The 16,341-nt window shown below is 42.9% G+C and overlaps 2 protein-coding genes across 2 annotated transcripts; one reads left to right on the top strand and one right to left on the bottom strand.

Annotated features, from left to right (window-relative positions):
• Positions 1–514: 514 nt before the first annotated feature.
• NPC2 (NPC intracellular cholesterol transporter 2) lies at positions 515–12,100 on the bottom strand. Its single transcript, XM_020986297.2, has 4 exons — positions 11,908–12,100; positions 3,635–3,742; positions 2,372–2,544; positions 515–1,342 (listed from the first exon to the last, which is right to left on the bottom strand). The coding sequence occupies exons 1-4, from the start codon at positions 12,005–12,007 to the stop codon at positions 1,259–1,261; spliced, it is 465 nt and encodes a 154-aa protein (XP_020841956.1). The 5' UTR covers positions 12,008–12,100; the 3' UTR covers positions 515–1,258.
• A 127-nt stretch (positions 12,101–12,227) lies between these two features.
• ISCA2 (iron-sulfur cluster assembly 2) lies at positions 12,228–14,515 on the top strand. Its single transcript, XM_078151471.1, is given in 6 exon segments — positions 12,228–12,335; positions 12,338–12,458; positions 12,624–12,660; positions 12,662–12,805; positions 13,276–13,391; positions 13,925–14,515. Coding segments are annotated over 6 exon segments (645 nt in total). The 5' UTR covers positions 12,228–12,283; the 3' UTR covers positions 14,100–14,515.
• The last annotated feature ends 1,826 nt before the right edge of the window (positions 14,516–16,341 follow it).

Below are 16,341 nucleotides of genomic sequence, written 5' to 3'. Positions count from 1 at the left end.
GAGCTCCTCTTGAGGGTGGACTATTTTGCCTTTCTCTGTATCTCTAGCATTTATTCCAGTGCCTAGCAGATAGTAAGTAGGTACTTAACAAATGAGTTGGCCAACAGGCTCAATTTCCTTATTTGGAAAGAAAGGACAATGACTTCTATGGTATTTCCCCTTAATAAAAGGATTTATTCTGTAAAACTTGGACTCACTCAAAAGGTTGCATCCAAGGACCTAGAAGGCCACAGGGGGCCTCAAGGCTGCAGGTTCTCCACCCTTGGTCTAATTTTTCTTACACAAAATAGTACTTCAAAATTTAAAGACAGCTATCGTGTTCCCCCAGTCTTCTAACAAAAAATCCCATTGTTCCTCACCAGTCCTTACATGCCATGTTCTCAAAATTATTTACCATCCCAGTTATCTTTGTCCAGAGGTTCTAAGCTTTCCTCTATGACCCCAGTACAACCAGAGCCTCCGGATGGCATTTTATCTGAAAGGCAGCAGCTGGTGAGATCCTAAACAGAAGAGGCAAAATTCATAAAGACTTTATTCAAAGGAATTTCCAGGTACATTAAGAATTTGCAAGTTCACGAGGTTAAAAAAAGACAGATTCAGCTGATATGTGCTGCTGCGCATTCACCACAAACTGGTACAAAAAAAAAAAACCCCAAACCATCCATTTGTTCAGTAAAAGCTACATAAGGCAGACTTAAAGCAGAAACAACTGACACCAACTGAGACCAACAGCCATTCATCCATAGAGAGCTCCCGGCAACTCTGTGGTGGAAGGAGGCAGATGACAGTCAAGCACTGACAGACATAGGAACTGAGGTGAGGGAGTGGTCACACAAGATGTTAGACAGGAATGTTAAGACTCACAATTAGGCACTTAGGTTGAAAAGCTTAGAGATCTGACATTCTACCCTGCATCACCACAGTTTGGAAATTGAGTCCCATGACCCAGTGACAACTTCTTAGACATCTCAGAACAGCCATCCCTGAGGGTCAGCCTCCTCTGGGGCCCTCCCCATGCCAACTGCAGAAAATGCTGACAACAGTCCACACTTGCACCCTCTGGGCTCACATGCTGCAACTGCACGGTTCTTGATCTTGCAGGGAGTGGGGTCTGGATGTATAAAGCAGCACGCTGGAAATCCCCTTCTTCTTATGGCACTGAGCTTGTTTCAGGTTCCATCCCTTCCCAATAACCCAACTCCCACCCCCCCCCCCCTCATCCTGAGACAAACATATTGCTGAAGTGTAGCTCATCAGCTTACACAATTTCTATTGGGATCTTCCAGCAGAACAGAAGATTTGACTTGTCATCAAAAAGCTTCCACTCCACCACCAATTTCATCTAGAGAAAAGAACAGGATAAGGGAAAATGAAATGGTGACCAGAACCCAACCCTTTCCAGGGGCCCCTGTGCCCCTTTACTCTTCTCCCACTTTGGAGGTGAGGATGATGATGACAGCTAATATTTACATCGCACCACGTGCCAGGCACTACGCTAAGCACTTTACAATTATCTCATTTGAGCCTCTCAACAATCCTGGGACATGCAATTATTATCATTCCCATTTTACAGATAAGGAAACTGAGGCAATCATCAGTCATGTGGTTTGCCCAGGGTCACAGGTGTCCAAGGCAGGATTTGAACACAGGTTTTCCTGACTCCAGGCCCAGTACTCTATATATTGTACCACCAGCTGCCCCAAATCAACATGAAGTTGATTCCTTAGGAACATCACAGCCTACCTGTCCCGACCCTTTCATTTTTGAATCAAGTATCTGTGTACAGATTCAAGACTCACTATTAGGAGAGGATGTGCTTTGTTTGAAGTGCTTTTCCAAAAGCGACAATGGACTTGGACCGGTAGGTCCATGCACTCTCACTTGGTTTGACACATGCTCGATGGGATACAGGGGTTAGGGTGCGGTCTGTGCCCATAACACAGAATAAAGTTTGTTGGTTAATACAGAAATTGCCATTTGCACCCCAAAGGCCATGTGGCTGGCATCTGAGGACCAACCTAGATACGTTCAGAGAAGTCCATCGCTAGGTTGGGGCAGGGTGACGAATGTTTTGATCACACCACTTCTTAAACGAACTACCAAGCTGTAGAGGGCTTGAGTTCTAGCAGCAGAGAGAATTCTCATAAAGTCAAAAACATGGAAGTATCATTAGACTGAGCCTACTCACTAGGATATTGTGTAAATGGATAAATGAGGACTTGCTTATACTCATTACCATCATCACTGAGTATCAGAAAATTTCCTCCTTTCCTTCTTCAGGGTCTAGCTACAGCATAACACATACACACGAGAAGCCCACCCACTGCCGACCGGATCACTCCCCAATGCCTGGGACAGGAATGTCACTCACATTGGGGTATTGATTCTTCACTGGCAGTTTGTTCAAGTAGTTATAGGTCCTGCCTTTTTCGATGGGACAGGTAATGCCACTCTTACACCCGTCAGGCTCAGGGATAGGGAAAGGTATTTCGACCCCCAATATGATGCCATGTACTGAAGCTGTGGTGTTCTGAGACCAGACATCTGTCGAGAAAACAGAACCAGACTGAAAGTAACAGCCATGTGACCAACCCAAACCCCAGTGGTTATCACCAGTAGCATTTAGGGAATTAATGCAATGGTACATTTTGCTGAAGATATGTTTTCTCATCTTCCTCAGATCCTCTAAGGAGGAATTTTCCACGTTCTCTGTTAAAACTACAGTACTCCCCAAACATGGGGGCAAGATGAATTTATCTGGGGACTGCAGACAGGAACAACTAGCAGCATGAGCTACTCCATCACTTTGTTCTTTGACTGTAGCTTCCTGTTTGTTAGATGGATGCATTTTTCCAGAAAAGATGAGAGGCACAATTACTTAACCTTTAACCCAATATCTAATCTACAATTCTAGGTACATCTCCAAAGCTCAGAGGATTTAACTGAATTGGGCATATGTACACATGGTTTTTAAAGGAGTCCCAAGGGGGTCTCTGACAAAGCTCAGTAAATAACCCTTGTCAAATTCTGCTGAGTTTTTACCAATTAAAGTCTTCTGGACCCTATGGATTCTTAAGCCTTGCTGAGACTGCTAAAGCAAAAACTCAGTTCTTAGGCAGGTCACTGCTCCAAGTACAATAATTCAATTCATGGGGCAGCTAGGTTGCGAAATGGATACAGACCAGCCCTGGAGTCAGGAGGACCTGAGTTCAAATCCAGCCTCAGATACGTTAACACTTACTAGCTGTGTGACCCTGGGCAAGTCACTTAACCCCATTGCCTAGCCAAAAAACCCAAAAAACAACAACAACAAAAAAGATTAAATTAAAAAATAAGCTATAACTGGACTCCTTTCCCTTAAGGTACTTGCAAGGAAATGTATAAATGAAGGGAAACAAGGGGTGGAGGGCATCTATTTGGATGCAGATTCAAGTCCCTTTCAAAGTGACCTTGAAGTCTCAACCCGTACAAAATGGATGATGATAATACTTGCACTACCTAACTTATAAGGTTGTTTGGAGAATTAACTAAGGGTGAAAGCCTTTTATCATGGTAAGGGACTAGATAAAGGAGAGTCAGTACTACTGCTACCTAGTTTCAAGTGTGAGTTAAACCAAGAACTCTTTGGACCTACCACTGGTGAAGGTGACATTGACACTGTAGGATTCTCCTTTATGCAATTTGCAGGGCTGAACAGAGCAGGGGATCACTTCCACCACTTGAACTTTTCCAACTGCAGAGCCTGGAGAGGAAGTACAGGGTAACAAAACAGGAATGAAAACACAAAAACAAAATACTTAACAAAGTAGAAAGCTCTAGCTGCAGAAGCCTCCTCTTCCCACCTCCAGTCTCAGCTAAATGATGAGACTAATTTGTGCGAACTACCACTCCCCCAACATTTGAACCTTTTTTGTTTTGTTTTGGCCTCAAAACAAAGTTTGGTCCTTCCAGCTGAATTTTTAAAAATTGTAAAGTGTTATTTCTAGTTCTGAATTCTCTCCCTCACCATTATATGTATGAATGGGCAGCAAAGTGACAGAGTGGATAGAGTGACAGACCTATGGTCAGGAAAATGCATGTTCCTGAATTCAAATTTGTCCTCAGACACTTACTAGCTGTGTAACCCTGTCCAAGTCACTTAACTTGTCTCAGTTTCCTCATTTTACAGATGAGATTTTACAAATGAGCTGGAGAAGAAAATAGTAAAACCATGTCAGTGGCCAAAAAACCCCCAAAAAGGGTTCTGAAGAGTTAAACATAACTGGGGGAAAAAAAATGACATACATATGAAGCCAATGCAAAACATATTTCTACCTTAGCCATTTTGTGAGGGGAAAAAGCAATAGAAATAAAAAATGAAAAATGCTTCAATTTGTACCGAGTCCATCCATTTTCTCTCTGGAGGTGGCTAGCATTTTTCATCGTGAGTTCAACGGATGTGTTATGGATCATTGCATTAAACAGAGTAGCTCAGTTTTTCATAACTGATTATTGTTACAATATTGCTGTTACTGCATACCTTGTTCTCCTGGTTCTGCTCACTTCACTTTGTATCAGTTTGTAAGTCTTCGCAGTTTTTCTGAAACATCCTGCTCATCATTTCTTATATCACAACAGCATCCATCACAATAACATACGATTAACTTGTTCTTTGTCACCACAAAAGAACTGCTACAAATACTTTTGCACATATGGGTCTTTTTTTTTTTAATTGCTTTGGGGTATAGACATAATAGTGGTATTTCTGTGTCAAAGAGTATGCAGTTTTATAGCCCTTTGGAAATGATTCCAAATGGAACATTAAAAAATTGGTAAGTTATCACCTGGTGAAAAACTTCAGGTCATCTAAGATTAGCTACAAGGAAAAACAGAGCCTTCAAAGAAGTAAACTGGGGCAGAAAAAATAATCAACTTCCTAAATTAGAAAAGTTCTTTAAAATGTGTTTTATGAATGCCACATATTGGCAATTTCACCAGATCCCTGAGCAGGTACTAGACTGAGGACACTCCAGGGCTAATGGCTTTCAGGAATCATACATTTTAGAACTGCTAGATTTTATGGCTTTTGCAAGTCAGGATGAGAGGAAACTCCTGGAAATAATAGTAATTATAATAATAATAGCTAACACATATAGCCCTTCAAGATTTGCAAAGCACTTTACAAATATCTCATTTTATTTTCACAACAACCACAGGAAGTCAATGCTATTATTATCCTCATTTTACAGATGAGGAATTAGGCAGACAAGAGGTTAAATCAAAGTTCTGAGACTATATTTGAACCTAAGGTCTTCCTGATGCCAGGTCTAATGCTCTATCCATAGCTGCTTAGGAAACCAAACAGACCTATACTATGATATCCCTGGGAAGGATGCCCCCAAGAAGAGCTGTACTAGAAACTAAATGAAGTTATACTAATAATATAGAAAGAAGGGGGCAGCTAGGTGGTACAGTGGTTAGAGTACTGGCCCTGGAGTCAGGAGGACCTGAGTTCAAATCCGGCCTCAGACACATAACACTTAACTAGCTGTGTGACTCTGGGCAAGTCACTTAACCCCGCTGTCTAGCAAAAAAACAACAACAAAAAAAAGAACACAGAAAACAGCTAAGACTGCCTGTGATCACTGCCCTGGCTTTATAAGGTCCTAAGGCTGACTCCAGAGTGAGGCTCAGATCCGAGTGGATGAGGACTATCCATACAGATCTATTTGTCTTGGTCTCTGCTCCTGGGCTCACAGTTCTCAGGTGAGTTTACTTCAGTCAGCTCTTTAGCTGAAATAGCATGGGTGTTCCATGGGGAAAATACATAGAAGAGACTTTCTTATGAGACCCTATTATGGCCGAGCTTGGAAAACACCCACTGCCAGTGTCTCTAAAATCAAACCAGACAGTAGGACATTAATCTTTCCAAGTATAGTTGATAACCTCATGATTTCCAAAGACTGATAGGGCTCCCTAGCTAGTGGGAGGGAAGAAGGACAAACGATAAACTCTGGCCTGAGTTTTGTTTCTGTTGCTTTACCTTTCATTTTTGTTTTGGCTGACAAGTTAAAAGTCAATTCTCTTTTTCTCATATGGAAGTGAACTACATTTTACATCAAATGTAATAAGGATATCAGTCTACGGAGATTACTCTATATCCCTCGAATGCCATTTTCACTTTGTACAAGTCTACACAACCTAAGGTAGTTTTTCTGTCATTTCAGTAGGGTCCAACTCTTCACAACCCCATCTGGAGTTTTCTTGGCAATAATACTAGAGTGGTTTGCCATTTCCTTCTCCAGCTCATTTTGCAGATGAGGAAAGGAAGCCAAGAGAGTTAAGTAACTTGCCCAGGGTCACACAGCTAGGAAGTGTCTGAGGCCAGATTTGAATTCAAGAGGAGTCTTCCTGACTCCAGGCCAGGTACTCTAACCACTGTACCACCTAGCTACCTTTTAGCTAACCACCTCCATGGGAAAAAAAATGTACTACCTAAGAATCCAAGAGAGCTCTAGTATTAAAAAGACTAATATTGCTACTGCTGCTTTGGTTCTCCTCCTCTACCCCAACAGCAGGCTCAAACAGAATGCTGAAGATGCTATCTTTTGGAAAGGTTTATTCATTTATAGGGAAAAAAATAAATAGAGCAATTTTATTACTACCTTGCTAAAATTTAATATGTAATAAAGACAGGAACTGGACCTTTGATTTTAATTGGTATAGGCAATTCCTGGAGAGGAAATTGGAGGAAAAAAACCAAATTCTACGTAAGAAGCTCAGTTTCCTCTACAAACCTTTTTCTTGTTCTTTACATGGTAAAATGTCTGCATTTGTCAATAATTAAATTCACAATAAAAGTAAAATGCAATTTTTAAAAAAGGTTTATTCATTTAATAAGCATTTACAGAGCACCTACTATACTTGCTGAATGGATTGGTGAACTTATTTATAAAAATCTAATGTTCATGGCACTATGCTACCTGAAGGGAAATAAAACCTAAGATCAGTTCCTATTCTTACAGGGCTACTAATAGTTTAGGACTTAAGACGCATACCATGGAAGCATATTAAGGGGGAAAAAACCCTCCTTTTAGTTTCTCTAGAAAATGCTAAATAAGTAACATCCCTCTTTAAAGCCCTTCCAGATAAGACTTCTAGAAAAAGCCTCTGGGAAAGATGGGTGATAGTTTTTTAGGAAATGAACTAATAAGTAACTTATCCCTTTCAAATCACTCAATTGCAGTGATTGGTGCTAGGACCCAACTTCTCCATAGAGAAAGGATTAAGATAGGGAGACGGGGTGGGGGAGGGGTGTTAAAGAATACCTTATCTTATTTAAGAGTGAGGGGAGTGGTTCTGGAGGGAATGGAATTTAAATACTCAAAAATTCTGGAATGTTAATTCTATTTTTACTTATGATCTTTTCCTTGGAGATTCCTTTATTTCTTAACCTGGAATTGTCTTGGGGCACTCATGTCAGAGGTCATGAGGCAGGGGAGAAGGTGGTAGTAAGATTCACCTAGTGCCAGAGTCAAGGAAATCAGATGTCTGAAGTATTTAAATTCTTATAAAAGCAATAATTTAAAACATCGTGTTAACGCTTTCTACTGTGTCTACTTTTTTATAAGACTGAAAAATACTTGTAGAACTTGTAAATATTACAAAACTGAGGTAGTTTGCTTAACTTTTCCTTTTAAAGGAAAAAAATACTTCAGAAGGTTGTAAGAGTCCTCAAAAATCCTTTTGATGTATGGGGAGGAAAAGATAGGTAATAGAAACAAGGCACACAAAAAATGGAGAAGTGGCAAAGGAAGGGCAGAAAACCCCTAACTGAACAAATAAGTTTGAGTGGGGAAAGAATTCTATTTCCCAATTCAAAAGTAAATTCCATTAAATATTTGCCCTAGTCAGAAACAATCTTACACCTTTGTAAGAAAAAGCCCTCCTCCTACTTACAGGTTTCCTTCAACAAAGTCAGACTAGCTCCTGACTCATTTTTCTTTAAATTCCTTTATATTACTAATGAAACAAAGTTATGGTAGTTTTAGAGCTATATCACTTATAGTGATCTCCTTCCCTCTATCAGGCATCTAAATGCTACTTTCTCTTTAGTTTAAAAAATGGGAAAATGAAATGAAAGTTATTTAGTAAACAGAGAGAGGCTTTTGTCTCCTAATTTTTATTCTGTAAGTGTCCTTAACCAGTTTCAACCCCCCTCACCATTCAGCTCTTCACCCTGGAAGGATGACATCAATGTGGCCAGAGAACTGACTGAATAAAATTGACCTATATTTTAAGTTGAAGATTGCACCCAGAGTATTCCCACAAATTAGTAATAGTAATGATAGTTAGTATTTCTATGGCTATCTAAGATTTGCCAAGCAAAATTCTCTCATTTGGTCCTCAAGAACCTGGGGAAGTAAGTGCTACTATTAATCTCCATCTTACAGATGAGGAAACTGAGGCAGACAGAGGTTAAACTTGTCCTGGATCATACAGCTACTACGTGGCTGTAGAAGCTGTATTCAAATTCAGTAATTCTTGAATCCAGTTGCAATCCTCTATTCACTAAGCCACATTTATTAAGCACCCACTGTGTGTCAGCACAGTGCTAAGCAATGGGGATACCTGTCGTATGTCCTTCATTCTCGAAGAGGATTGTGACATTAGGAAGGTGATGCCATGACTTGCAAGTAAATTGGATTTAAGTGAAGGAGGGCTGTTTAAAGTCACCAGCCTCCCTCTCTCCTCCAGAGCTGTCTGGGTCCAGAGGGAAGATATAGATCAGGATGACCGGAGATGGCTCTGGGATGCAGTGGGAGACCTTGGGCTTTTTAAGCTAAGATCTTTAACGAAGGTCCTTTTTGTCTATCCATCCTTGGGCTCATTTTCTACAATGAATTTCCATGCATATTGCTACATGCATGTCTCACAAGCTTTGAGAGAAATGAACTGGCACAAGCAGCTGACAATTGAGACAACACACATTCAGTGATTAAGACTGGATAAGAAATAAGGCAAAGAATGGACTCTTTTACCTAGTCCAAAAAAAAAATCAATCTGGGAGGGGAAGACCCTCAGGGTATCTGGCCAAAACAGAAACAATTGCTATTTATACTTTCTCTGAGCCACCAGAGCCCAATGACCAAGTAGGGCTTGTGCTAGGACCTATTGCTGGCAAATCAATGACAGAAAGAATGACTTAGGTTTAAGGGATGATCCTTAAGAAAGAAATCTAGCTGGTAAACCCCAAGATATCTAGCAAGGTTTCAGCAATCAAAATTTATATTCCTTTGGGCAGAACACCTGCAGGTTAAGGCTATGATACCACATGTGGACAGAGGGAGAGGAGGGGGTGAAAGAGCATCTAGCCTATGTAATTATCACTTTAATCTGAATATTAGGTAGAAGTTATACTCTTTGGAAAGGGATCTAGTTTTTAAGAACTTTTAAAACCCCAAATGAAACTTCATTTATAGGTAAAGTATTATAAAGCATGCTGTCTAATTACAGAACTAAAAAATGACTGCAAGCTTCTTCTCTTTACTTTATATGAGAGAAGAAAATAGGAATTTCAACAAAAACATTTGTACTATGCCTGGAAGAGGTCAACTGCTTAGAACCCAGAGAATGAAAAGGAAGCACAGGAGAACCTTTTTGGGCTGACCATTGAAGGCAAGATGGACTAAATGTGGCTGGACAAGGAACTGCTACGTGTGTACATAAATGTAAACACACACACATAACAGTTCTCTCTGTACATGCACATGTGTGGGGGGGGGTTAAGAAGGGGAATTTACACCATAGATTTCCAGAATTCTTCCCTTTGGTCAAGCCCTATGATTTAGTCCATTATAGAATGAAATATTTCTCCAGTGATTAGATTCATGTTGTGTGGGACAGAGACCACTTACTCAAAAATAAAAACAAAGACTTAGATACCTTGAAAGTGGAAAGGAGTTTATTGCTTTCTCATGAGAAAGAGTACCCTCTTAGTCGCCATTTCAGGCCAGGAGAGTTCGAGTTCCTTACAGAAGTAAAGGCTTATTTATACCCTAACTGAGCTCCACCTCTATAACCCCCTTCCCCTTATCCCACTGGCTGGGCTTTGGGGGGGGGCACAATCTTTAGGGGAAATCTAGAACAAAGGCAGTTACACAAGTTTGCCCAGAGACAAGGAACAGTGGGAAGTTTCTGCGAGGGCAAACAGTTCAGATTGGAGGCAGGGCTTATTCTTTCTGCTAAGCATTTAAAAGAAACAGGGTCTGAGTGGGAGAGGGTTTTGAAAGCATTAAGAAATATTAACAAGAACCATTGATTCCCTGAGGAGGCTTCACTTCTGAGAGACCATCTCTCACAATGTGAAGCCACGTTAACACAGAACGGATTTTAAAATTGTACATACACACAGAGAAGTTAAAACTACTAAATGAGAAGCTAAAGGCAACATTTTGAAAAACCACGATCCACCTTTTGATTTTTAAGTTTTAAAAAAGGCCCTTTGGCACTGTTGGAGTTGTGAACTGATCCAATCATTTTGGAGAGTAATTTAGAACTATGCCCCAAAAGCAATCACACTGTGCATACCCTTTGATCCAGTAATACCACTACTAGGTCTGTATCTCAAAGAGATCATAAAAAAGGGAAAAGGACCTCCATGCACAAAAATATTTATAGCGCTGGGGATAAATACAAAAAGAGGTAAAAGACAGTCCCTGCCCTCAAGGAGCTTATCAATCAGGGACTAATCGAGGTTCTGAAGATACAAGTGCTAAGAATGAAACAACAACATAGGTTGGAAAGGGACCAGAATAATCAGCACGCACCAGGCTAAGATAAAAAGAATTCTTTACTTCCACATCGCTAGCAAAATGTAAAAAGCCAAGTAAGAGCGTGGGCAAACAACCGGGCACAAATGGAGAAGTAAAATTAGTCACAGGATCATATGATCATATTTAAAGCTGGAAAAGATTTCAGGGGTCTTCCTGACCCAACCCTGGCATTGCATAAATGCATCTAAGGAAAAATCACGTGAGCAGCCCGCAGGACCTTCGGATTTAGAAATCAGCTTTTTCTTTCCATTGCCGCAGGCGGGGGGGGGGGGGGGAGAGACACACCAAAGATCAGCCAACTGGGCTGTGTATATCTCTGAACAGGGGAGGGGGGTGGTAGGGGTCCAGCTTCCGGCCGGTCCAAGCACAGAAAGCGGGGTGGCTCAAGATCCCAGAGGGGAGGGAGCTACCCCCTCTGCGCTCCCCACACAGGGAGAGATACCGTGTTTAACTTGCGGTCACGGAAATCCGGAGCCGCAATTCTGTACTTCGAGACACCAGCTTGTGTAGCCCCGGGCAAGCCAACCTGTCTGGCTCAGTATTCCCAGCTGCAAAATGGGGAGAACAACAGCATCTCCCTCCTAAGGTACAGCTGAGGAACAAATGAGGTGTGAAAACCCTCAAGCGCCACAGGCACGCTCATCATTATCAACATCATTATCCTTATTACTATTTCAGACTTGCAAAGTATTTTTCTCACAGTAAACCTGTGCGAGTATTACAACCATTTTACAGATGAGGAAACTGAGGTGGTAGGTCAGGAAGACCTGAGTTCAAATTTGACCTCAGATACTTGCCGCTGTGTGACCCTAGGCGGGTTTACTGAACCGCGTTTGCCTCAGTTTCCTCATTTGTAAAATGAGGTGGCGAAGGAAATGGCAAACCACTCCCGTATCTTTGCCAAGAAAACTCCCAATGGGGTCACGGAGAGTCGGACACGACTGAAATGACTCAACAACTACAACTGGGGGTGGGGGTGAGGGTGAGGAGAGAAGGGCTTGAACTGAAGCCAACAGATCAAAGCACCCACTGCGCGCCAGACCGGGAAAGCTGAGGGAGGGAGCGGGTCTCAGGGGCCCAGCCCAGTGCTCACCGCAGTCCAGAAAGTGAACCGGCTCGGCCAGGGCGACGACCCCGAGGGTAAGGAGCAGCAGCACCGCCGCGGAGGACGAGGAGGAGGAGGAGGAGGCCATCGCCGCTCAGAGGAAGAGCGAGGGGGCCGGAGGGAGCCGCTCCGAGCGGGCGCCGGACCTTCACCACATAAAGCCTCTGGGGCGGGGCCCGGGTTGGAGAGCCAGCCCACGTGGGCTGAGGCCCCACCCCCCCCGGTCACGTGCCTGGCCCCGCCCGCGGGGAGGGTCCTTCTTTTCACCCAACTCTACGTTTTGACTAATAAAGTTTCTCAGGTTTTGAAAGCACTCTCTCGACCGGCTTTGTTTTGTCCGGCCTCGCTTTCGGCACGCTGGCCAATGGCATTGTCGCCTCTCGCTTCCTGCTCCGACAGGACTTGGGGAGGCGGAGTCTCTCCCTAGCCAAGTGTGGGGTTGGTGGAGGAGGCACAATGGCGGCGTTGGTGGTAGGGCCCCGGGGATGGGCTCTAACGGTCCTGGGCCTGAGGACGGTGAACTCCGGGCTGCGGGGCAGGTACCGGGGCGGGGTGGAGGACGCCCCGTATGCCCTGGAGCGGAGCGGGGCGGAGGAGGGAGGAACGCGGGCCGAGAGGAGTTTCGGGAGGCCTGCCCCCACCCCTGGCCCAGGTCGCTTGCGGTCTCTGCGCCTGCGCTCACCCTCCTCTCTGCCCCCCCCCAGCAGGCTCCTCCGCACTTCCCGGCGCCCGCCGCTGATGCCCCCCCGGGGCGCCCCCTCAGGTGGGCGTCTGCTCGCGCTGGGAGTCGTCCACCACCTCCTCCTCCTTCTCCTCTGCTCGCTCCCAGACTCCGGGCTCCCAGTCAAATGAAGGTCATATCCGCCTCACTGAAAGCTGCGTTAAGGTAGGTCTCGGGGTGTTGGGCGTCCCTTTCGGACGCCCCCCCCCGTCGGCTCCTCCCCATCACATCTTCCTTTCCTGGCTTCGCAGGACTTCCTTCAAGCCCCAGCTAAAGTCTCACCTTCCCAAGTCCACCTTGACCTTAGTACCTCCTCTCTGAGATAATCTGCAATTTACCTTGTCTATATCTCGTTTGCATTTGATTGTTTGCATGTTGTCTCCCCATTAGACTGGGAGCTCCTTAAAAGCAGGGACTGGTTTTTTTCCTTTTTGTCCCTATCACGTAGTACAGTGCCTACCACATAGCAGGCATGTAATAAATGCCTGTCGACCGACAGCATTCGAGCCAGGCGCTGTACTAAGTGATGAGAATACAAAGAAAGGGGGAAAAGAAAAAACCTCAATCCTTATTCTCAAGGAGCTTATTTATACTGGACGGTCATGGGTCCCCCTTTTTGCCTCCCCCCCACCCAGAGGCTTCTGGAGATCACAGAAGAGGCGGAATTCCTCAGGCTACAAGTGGAGGGAGGTGGATGCTCCGGATTCCAATACAAATTCTCTCTGGACACAGTTATCAATCCTGATGACAGGCAAGAAGAAAGGGGGGGGAGTAGGTGGCATAGTGAAGAGGGCAATGGGCTTGGAGTCAGGAAGACCCAAGTTAGAAATCTGCCTCAGACATTAACTGGCTGGGACAAGTCACTTAATCTCTTTCTCTGTACCTCAGTTTTCTCATCTAGAAAAATGAGAAGGCTTTAAGGTCCCATCCACCTCTAAAATTATGATTCCATGAGGCACCTTCAAAAACAGTATCTTTTCAGGGATGGAGATACGGGGCAGTGATATTTTGAATTTGAATAACATCATTCTTCAGTAGAGTCCTCAATAATTATTCACATTTCTGCAATGTGTAAAGTACTTCATTATGCTGTTATTTCATTCAACTGGGGATGGTATACTAGGGAGAGTTAGAGACTTTAGTATTTAAAATAGCATTTGTGTATGTATATACAGCCAGGAACTAGGAATGAATATGTATCTGGGTATGAGTGAGCTCTGAGAAAGAGTATCTGATGTTTTTGGTGACTGCTTTTTAATTAATCACTTCTTCATGTTTCCCCAGGGTGTTTGAACAAGGCGGGGCTCGAGTGGTGGTTGACACAGATAGCTTGGCCTTCGTGAAAGGGGCGGTGGTGGACTTCAGCCAAGAATTGATCCGAAGTTCATTTCAGGTGTTGAACAACCCTCAGGCAGAGCAGGGATGTTCCTGTGGGACTTCATTCTCTATCAAACTATAATGTGTGAGATGATAAATGACTCAGAGACTGCCTTCTTCCTCCACCTTCCAGTTCTTGATTCCATGAGATCCATAGACTTCCAGGGTTTTTTCCATTGCTATGTCACTTGCTCTATTTCTCATTCACCAGCCCTGGAGTTGTATATCTTGTCACTCTTTATCACGCTATTTAGTTTTCTTTGTCAACATCAACATGCTTCGAAGAACATCCCCCGTAACACTTGAACTCATAGTTAAGTGGAAATTTTTCAAGCTCCCCAAACTACTGCCTCAGAACCATTGCCTGGAGGCTAAAATATTGACTTTAGCCCTAAAGTTCCAATATGCAGAGATGACAGCCCTGGCCTTCAGAGCTGCTTGTATATATGTGTATGTTATTAGTGTATATAGTATATAAAGTATTTATTTTTAAAGAAAGTGTTACTTATCTTTAAATCTTTTGAGTCAACTATAAGAGTTGCCTGTACAATGATCATGAGAACTGGGAAGTCGGGGAGGGGGGATAGATTGGAGAGAGACTTGTGACTTTCCTTCTCCCCCTCATTCCTGGCAGCTGATTTTTTTTCTTCACCAAGACAAACTTGGGATCAATGCTGTATGACTTTCCTTCTTGACATAAGCTCAGTCCCCCTTCTCCCACTTAGCATAAAAGTAAAGAAGACACAAGATGTATTAGTTTGTTCCAAATTACTAACAATTATGTTAGATTCCATAATCAAATGAAAAGTAGACCACAAAAGCAGCTATGCGGATAAAGTAGGACAAAGTTAGTTACTGAACCTTTGACAGTTATGTGTTCATTAATGATTAAAGTTTGCCAATATGTGGGAATAATGCAGTTTCAACTTAGAAGAAAACTTTTACAGTATCATGAGAATGGGGTGGGGATGTATTTTCTAGGCACTTTCTGAACCAGTGAAAGAAAAGATGTTTAAGTGTCAACTTTTATGGGTTACAGTCACTAAGTACCTAACTAAGTTCATAACATTTTTGGGTGCTCTTCGGAGCAATAAAATATAATCACCAATAATGGATGAAGGGGAAGAGAACAAACTTGATTTCAAAAGTGAGAAAAGGACAGAGTCCCTAAACTATGGGGAAGATTAATTACCTGAGAAGATCTTAGATTAGTAGTCAAATCAGTAGGAGGAGTTTGAATGTAAAATGACCACTCTGTGATTGCCCTTCTGAAAATCAGATTTGCAACATATATCAAACACCTAGCTCACCACATAGAGAATATTGCTCTTATCCTCAGGAAATGTCATATTAACTAGCTCTCCTGTCCTTCCTTCTGCTTACTCCCTTACCCTTCTGATGGAGAAACTTATGAATATGAAGCAGCTGGTGGCATAGTAGATGGCACTATGGACCTTGATTCAGGAAGGTGAGTTCAAATCCAGCCTCAGATACTTCTCGGCTGTGTGACCCTAGGCGAATTACTTAACCTCTGTTACTGTTTCCTCAATTGTAAAATGGGAAAATAATAGCACCCACCTCTCAGAGTTGTTGTGGCAATCTAATAAGATAGCAACTGAAATAATTTTGTAAAAAGTGCAATTTGTTGGTTGGTTGTCCTTTGTTTTTGAAGAGGACCAAAATGACATCACTATGTTGGAGTCAAGTTACAGGCTGTCTGCCTGTGACTGACCAGACCAATACTAGCTCCTCGGAGTGAAGAGAGCATTGTCGCTATGTTCCGGGTTTATTTGTACACTCTAGAATTTCCCAGTAATATTGCTATACTTATCCCATTTACCAGGCAGATGTTGGGAAACTAATCAAAACAGAGAGAGTGGCACACCCAACCCTGTGGGACCCGTTTGTTAATTTTCAAGTTGAACATTCAAATGACTAAATGTTATCATTATGAATAATGTTCTTGTCAGATACATATATTTGGGATGGGTTGATCTGCTGATAAAGTGGATGATCAAGACAACTTATCCCATGATTTAGATTGTCATTGACAATGATCCAGAGACTGGTAACTGGTAACAAACCAGGTAACAAAGAGAGTTTAGAGCTTTCCAAATTCCATAGTACCTTCACCACCCTTGCCACCCTTATTCAGCAAGAGCAGCAGAAAGTTACATTGGTGTTCTGAAAAATTAGCTGACCAGAATAGATGAACAAAACCAATCTGAAACGGGCAGGTGCTTTTAGCTCCTATTTGGAGCCTAAACAGAAAAACTGGCCATAACCCACGTGAACATGAGGTACTCATGGGAAGACTCAGGAGA

Source organism: Phascolarctos cinereus, unplaced genomic scaffold (genome assembly GCF_003287225.1).
Source record: "Phascolarctos cinereus isolate Bilbo 61053 unplaced genomic scaffold, phaCin_HiC Scaffold_3;HRSCAF=262, whole genome shotgun sequence".
In the NCBI taxonomy this organism is placed as follows: Eukaryota; Metazoa; Chordata; class Mammalia; order Diprotodontia; family Phascolarctidae; genus Phascolarctos; species Phascolarctos cinereus.
This window is presented reverse-complemented; position numbering and strand designations above follow the sequence as displayed.